General features: G+C 39.8%; 1 protein-coding gene across 1 annotated transcript in view; it reads left to right on the top strand.

Annotated features, from left to right (window-relative positions):
• The window catches only part of LOC311277645 (uncharacterized protein), a 111,030-nt gene that overhangs the window by 90,492 nt on the left and 13,072 nt on the right, over positions 1 to 7,466 (top strand). Inside the window, exon 14 of the mRNA XM_084388014.1 lies at positions 1,122 to 1,220. Coding sequence (XP_084244140.1) covers positions 1,122 to 1,220 — 99 coding nt within the window. The remainder of the gene's footprint in view (positions 1 to 1,121; positions 1,221 to 7,466) is intronic.

The raw sequence follows: 7,466 nt of genomic DNA, 5'->3' as shown, positions 1-7,466 counted from the left end.
TCTGTTTAACTGTATTAATATCTCAGTTATATTTCTGATCATCAGTGATGAGAGAAACACGTTACAGTGGATCTGAACTAATTCACTGAAACAAACTGATGGAACGTGTTTTATCTCAGATTCCTGTAATCAGTGACACTTACTGAATCATCTTACTTCATTACTTGTTTCACGCATATATATTTCTAAGACAATATTATTTATTTTTCATGGGATGCATTAGCATGAGTTATGAGTTATGTTCACACGTGAATCTGTTTGAGATCTGCAGTCGGGTGGTTGATGATGTCAGAGCACATCCGGCTTCTAGTTTAGTTACGACCCGTCGTTCTAGTAGAGTAGGCGGAGGTTGCTATGCGGTTGCTAGGGTATTCTGGGTGGTTGTTATACAGTTGTTATGGTACTCTGAGTGTACTCGCATACACTCACACTTGCACACGCATACTTAGTCACACACACACACTCTCTCTCTCTCTCTCTCTCTCTCTCTCACACACACAGACACAGACACACACACACACACACACACACACACACACTCTCCCTCACTCATATATACACATAGACACACTCGCATACTCAATCACACACACACACACACACACCACACACACACACACACACACACACACACACACACACACACACACACACACAAGCAAGGGATTGTAATGAACCATGAGCACACATACACGCACACACACATCAGCACAGCTGCGGTTTCAGAAAGAGAGTTTGAGTTGTTGTCGTTGTAATTGTATCATTATCAATCAGTAATAAAGAACTGAAAGATCTGTTGTGTTTTTAAGTTTTCAGCTCGTAAATATGAATCTGTAGTGGATTTACTGTTTATTGAGTCACTTCACCATCACTGATGATCAGGTCAATAATAACCAGGATTCATTCATCTGTCAATAACAGTCTTGATTTCTGACTCTCTGAGTTTAATCTCCAGGAGAAATGATTTGTTTGATTCTTCAGAGATTTGAATCATGATGATCAGAGTTCAGATGTTTCTCTGTTTTCTGATCATCTTCACACTGAGTGTTTATTCAGTTTAACCTGATCAGCTTTATTTCTGTCTGTTCATGAAAACATTCTCACACTCTCGTCTTTTACAGGTTCACGTTCAGTCATAAGAACAGTGATGATAATCTTCACATTAGTGATGAATGCAGTGATGATCGGTCTTTACATAATGACACTGGAGAAAACAACAGGTATGATCATATTTCAATAATGTTTGGAATTACAACTCATCATTGATCAAGCAAATATAAGTTTATTTTACAAAGTGTTTTCATGGTAAAGTTCATGAGCTTGTCATTAAATGTCGGAGTCGTGACTCGTGGCACAGAGGGTTGATCACATGATCAGGATAGATAAAGATTGATCACATGATCAGGATAAATAATAAGGCTTGTTTGAGATGAGCAAAATCAGCGCGAGATGCATGCCGGTTAGAAGTGTGTCCGAGTGCGGTCCGCCTTGCTCTGATGTCATGCTGACGTATGTCAAAAATCTCTCGCGAGCGCAAGGCGCACGTGTCGGATTCTGCAGTCGAGCGCAGTTGCTCTCCACCGACTGCGCTGATCAAAAGCATGATGGGAAACGACTTGCTGACGACACAGCTTAATGCTCATTGGTTTAAACAACTGTGATGTATTGTTCTCTTTTAAAATGTTTTGATTTTAAAACTCTAATATCAGGTTTTATGTGTATATGTTATGTGTGAATATTCCCAAACTATCTGACAGTTCGATCTCTCTGGGTTATGCAATTAAATTTTTATAAAAAAAAAACACATAGTAAAGAATGTAAAGAAATGTAAAGAATTTTTTTTTGATCAACATGTATTTGGAATGGAATTAAATAACAAGTACTTTGGGTGTCTTGATCATTTTATTTATTTTCATATAAAAGCAACAGAACTTGAATTACATCCAGTTTATTAGCAACACTGTGCACGAGCGTGAATCCCGCGATATTCATCTTTGATCTCGCAGGTGTCAGATCCACTACGAGAAGAGAGATCTGTCTGGCTTGCCTGTGCTTTTTTCACTCCTCCTCTCACTGCAGCCGCCTACTCTCGCATACATTTCAGGCAAGGCGCATCTCAAACAAGCCTATAGGCTTGTTTGAGATGCGCCTTGCCTCGCCTGAAATGAAGTCGAGAGTAGGCGGCTGCACATTCTTTTACACTCTTCAATGTACCGTATATGCCCCTAATATTGGGACTGAACGTACACTTTTCTTCAGAAAACTTCATACAGCATTAAGCATTGTCCCACAGGGTAGGATTATTGTTTTGGCTGGAGATTTTAACTGCACTTTAGATCACACAGTGGACAGGAATCATGAAGAACCTCATAGTCCGTCAGCAGATGTTTTTAGAAAATTGATAACTTATTATGATCTTGTGGCTGTTTGGCGAGAATCTTTTCCTGATGTAAAACAATATGGATAAAAGTAAATTCTAATAGGGTTTCTGCAGCAAGACTTGACAGAATTTATGTACAAAGAAGTGTTTGTGAAAAGTTTTTTAATAGTTGTATTATTCCTACTCCTTTCTCAGACCACCATTATATATCTGTCAATGTCACTTCTGCACAGAGCACATTTAAATGTCCCGACTGGCGCTTTAGCAATAAGCTTTTGCAGGATCACAACTTTGTGCACTCTTTTACACTTTTTTGGGAGGTGTGGAGAGAGAGTAAATCTCAACCTGTCCCTGAGTCAGTGGTGGGACATTAAGTAAAGTTCAAGTCAAGGTTTTTTTGTCAGAAGTATACTGCATATAACAAGAATACTTTTGAAAACAAAATGAGAACTTGAACAAGATATTTTGCAGCTGAACATTGAACAATATGATGGAAGTACTGTTGAAGTGTTGGAAACAAGGAAAATTCTTCTCCACAATCTCCTGGAAGAGAAAGCCAAAGAGACTCTGATTCGTGCAAGGTTTACATCTTTTAATTGCATGGATGCTCCAACATCTTTTTTTTTTTGGAGAAGAAAGTTGTTGATAGAAAAACTTTAAGTCGTCTGAAACTTCCGGAAGGAGGTGAAACAACTGATGAACATGAAATAATTACTCAAGCACAGCTTTTTTTATGAAAATCTTTATAGAGCAGAACCATGTGATGGCGAGATAACAGAAACACTTCTCCAGGATCTGCCTCATCTGATGGAGAGTGATAAGGCCAAGCTTGATCAGCCTTTGCACATGAATGAATTGACTGTTGCTATTAAAGACCTATCTTCAGGCAAGGCTCCGGGTTTGGATGGCTTAACGGCAGAATTTTATAAACAGTTTTGGTCAGTGATTGGAGAAGACTTGTTCTCAGTTTTTTTAGAGTGCTTTGAAAGAGGCACCTTACCGCTGAGTCTACGAAGAGCACTTATCACTTTGCTACCCAAGAAGGGTGATCTTGCGAATGTAAGAAATTGGTGACCAGTGTCGTTGCTTGGAGTGGATTATAAAATACTGTCCAAAGCGTTAACTAATAGATTAAAACTCCACATATCAACAATAATTCACGCAGACCAGTCATACTGTATTCCAAAACGTACAATATTTGATCATTTGTTTCTGCTTCGTGATTTGATCTCATTTGCCAGAGACAATAATGTTAATGTGTGTTTTTTATCTTTGGATTAGGAAAAAGCTTTTGATCGTGTGGATCATGAGTTTCTCTTTAAATGTTTTGAAGCATTCGGATTTGGTTCTTCATTTATCTCTTATGTTAAATTACTGTATACTGATATCTATAGTTTCTTAAAAATAAGTGGTTCACTCACAAGACCCTTTTTAGTTGGTAGAGGCATACAGCAAGGATGTAATATGTCAGGCATTTTATATGCTATGGCCATCAAACCTTTGCTACCTGAGGCATCAACTTTGTGGAATTTCAACGGTGGGTCATTTTACATCAGAGATGGTAACCGTTAAACTCAGTGCTTATGCTGACGATGTCACTGTAATAATAAGATCAAATGAAGATGTTTGCAATCTGGAAGCAGCTCTTGAGATGTATCAAAAAGCCTCCTCAGCTCGAGTCAACTGGAAAAAAGTACATCTTTGTTATTAGGTCTATGGGAGGAAGAAGGTAGGCCTATTCCAAAGCTTCCTTTGCGCTGCCCCTGGAGTTCAGAGGGGTTTAAAGTGCTGGGGGTCTTTCTTGGAACAAAGCAATACATGCAGAAAAATTGGGAAGGCTTTTATGAAAAGGTGTCTGGTCGCTTACAGAAATGGAGATGGATTCTTCCTCGAATGTCTTATAGAGGGAGGGTTCTTGTTGTTAACAATCTAGCAGCATCTATGCTGTGGCATCGTTTGACTGTTATTGACCCCCCAAAAGAACTACTACAAAAATTACAGAAGGATTTTTTTTTTGGGGGGGGGGGATGGTTTCCACTGGCTTCCTTCTGGAATCTTATATTTGCCAGTAAATGAAGGAGGACAAGGACTGATTGAACTATCAGCTAAAGTCACAGCCATGAGACTAAAATCTGCCCAGAGACTGCTTTTTTCTACAGAGTTTATCCCTTGAGTGTCATTTGGACTAGCTTTACTAAGATCCCTTTGTGGTAGTGAGCTTGATAAACAACTGTTCTTGATGTCACCTTTTATTGAAAATGTCACATTTGGTGCTAATTTCTATGCATCGGTTTTAAAATCTTGGAAAGTGTTTAGATTGAATCGGTCTGAAAATGATCATTATGGCTTGAATAAACCGCTGTTTTTTAATCCTTTTTTAGGAAATGTTTGCTTATCTAATAGTTAAGTCATGTATGAAGAAAGGTTTTACTAAAGTGGGACACTTGATTAATTTAGACTCAAAAGAGTGGAGATCAGCAGAAGATATTGCCAGTCAGGTTGATTTGAGGTCTGTGAGGGTGGTAGAGCGGATGATTTCAGGTTTGAAAGCTGCTCTTCCTTCTCCTCTCTCTCAGTTTGTAGATCATTCTCTAGAAGGTGGGCCTACACATCTCGCTTTTCCTAATTTAGGTGTGTGCTCTGAAGTTTGCCCTGAAACCAGTCAGGTTGGAAAGTTGCTAAATTTTGAGAGATTAAAAGGGATACTTTTTCAAACAGTGGGTAAAAAAGATATGTATCAGGTCTGTGTAAAAACTGCTCATTTTAATGATCTTCATGACAGATATGATACAAAATGGAGAGAAAAACTCACAGTTGCCGATGATATTTTTCCTTCTTGGAGGCTTTTTAAAAAAAGTCCCCTTCCAAAACGTTCAGGTGATCTACAATGGAGAATATTACATTGTGTGCTAGCCACTAATGTTTTTGTGTCCAAATTTAACTTAAATGTTCTGCCCTTTTGTCATGCTTGTAATAGTCATGAAACGGTCTTTTATGTCATGAAATGTTTTTATTGAATGTCCAAGGTTGGTGCCACTTTTTGCATTGCTGGAAAGAATTATTGATGGGTTGGGTTTTGATTTCAACAAAATACTTTTTATTTATGGCTGTAGGTACTCTAAAGTGAACAAGGACCGCTGTACTGTTGCCAATTTTATACTTGGGCAAGCAAAACTAGCTATTTGGAAGACTTGCAGACTTGCTCTTGAAGGAAGAATTGTTAAGGTTCTAAGTCTGTTTACAGCACTTGTTGAATCAAGGATAAGGGCAGAATATATTTTCTTCAAAACTACAGGAAATATGGTTGAATTCATTTACAAATGGTGTGTAAATAGTGGTTTGTTTGTGTTTTGTGAAGATGAAGCTTTATCATTTGTTTGGTGAATATTTTTGAATAATTTTTGTATTACTGTTAAGTGTAATGTATTTTTTTTGATTGAGTAAAGAATTTTAACACCCCCCCCCACCCTCTCTCTCTCTCTCTCTCTCTCAATTCAATTCAATTCAATTCAAATGAGCTTTATTGACTGTGTAAAATAGCACAGTATTACAAAAGCAATAGACATATACAAACATAAACGTAGATAATTAAAAGTAAAAAAAAGAAAGAAAAAAAAACATTTCCATATTATTCATAAATATATCACAAAAAAAAAAGAAGAAAAAAAAGTACAGAGAGCAGTTTAAGGGAAAAGAGGGTTCAGCCCTTGTCCCTCATATGATGGCAGGAGAACACACACTGCGCTGCCAGGTGAATACACTCTTCTTTCTCTCCCAAAATATAACACAGTTTGTTTATGAGGCTCGCTTGTTGGAATTGAGGTAAAATCTGTGCTATTGGTGTGAAATAAGTGTCTCTGATGTGTTTATACTCGCTGCACTCGGTGAGGAAGTGCAGCTCGTCCTCTACGACTCCATCAGAGCAGTGTGAACACAGTCTGAGCTCTCTGGCTCTCCAGCTCGGCTTGTGTCGGCCCGTCTCCACACACAGACTGTGCTCACTAATGCGATACCTTGTCAGGAGCTTTCTCTGACCATAATTACTGATATCGGTCAGGTATAGTGCCAATTTATAATCAGACTTTATTTTGTGGAAGTATTTTAATTTATTTAATTGTATGACCTTTATCTGCCAATCGTGTATGTAATCTTCTTTGGTTATTTTCCCTATTTCTTTTACTTTTGAGTGTCTGAACTGAATTGTTGAATTAAGTTGATGTTTTTCCACTAAATATTGCATGGGGTCGCTCTCTGTGTGTCCTGCCCTGTATCTGAGACTGCAGTGATGGTCACTCTCTGTGTGTCCTGCCCTGTATCTGAGAGCGCAGTGATGGTAACTCTCTGTGTGTCCTGCCCTGTATCTGAGGGCGCAGTGATGGTAACTCTCTGTGTGTCCTGCCCTGTATCTGAGGGCGCAGTGATGGTAACTCTCTGTGTGTCCTGCCCTGTATCTGAGACTGCAGTGATGGTCACTCTCTGTGTGTCCTGCCCTGTATCTGAGGGCGCAGTGATGGTAACTCTCTGTGTGTCCTGCCCTGTATCTGAGACTGCAGTGATGGTAACTCTCTGTGTGTCCTGCCCTGTATCTGAGGGCGCAGTGATGGTAACTCTCTGTGTGTCCTGCCCTGTATCTGAGGGCGCAGTGATGGTAACTCTCTGTGTGTCCTGCCCTGTATCTGAGGGCGCAGTGATGGTAACTCTCTGTGTGTCCTGCCCTGTATCTGAGACTGCAGTGATGGTCACTCTCTGTGTGTCCTGCCCTGTATCTGAGGGCGCAGTGATGGTAACTCTCTGTGTGTCCTGCCCTGTATCTGAGACTGCAGTGATGGTAACTCTCTGTGTGTCCTGCCCTGTATCTGAGGGCGCAGTGATGGTAACTCTCTGTGTGTCCTGCCCTGTATCTGAGGGCGCAGTGATGGTAACTCTCTGTGTGTCCTGCCCTGTATCTGAGACTGCAGTGATGGTCACTCTCTGTGTGTCCTGCCCTGTATCTGAGAGCGCAGTGATGGTCACTCTCTGTGTGTCCTGCCCTGTATCTGAGAGCGCAGTGATGGTAACTCTCTGTGTGTCCTGCCCTGTATCTGAG

This window comes from Rutilus rutilus (genome assembly GCF_951802725.1).
Source record: "Rutilus rutilus genome assembly, chromosome: 1".
In the NCBI taxonomy this organism is placed as follows: domain Eukaryota; kingdom Metazoa; phylum Chordata; class Actinopteri; order Cypriniformes; family Leuciscidae; genus Rutilus; species Rutilus rutilus.
Note: the sequence above shows the minus strand (reverse complement) of the source record. Positions and strands in the feature narration are given on the sequence as shown.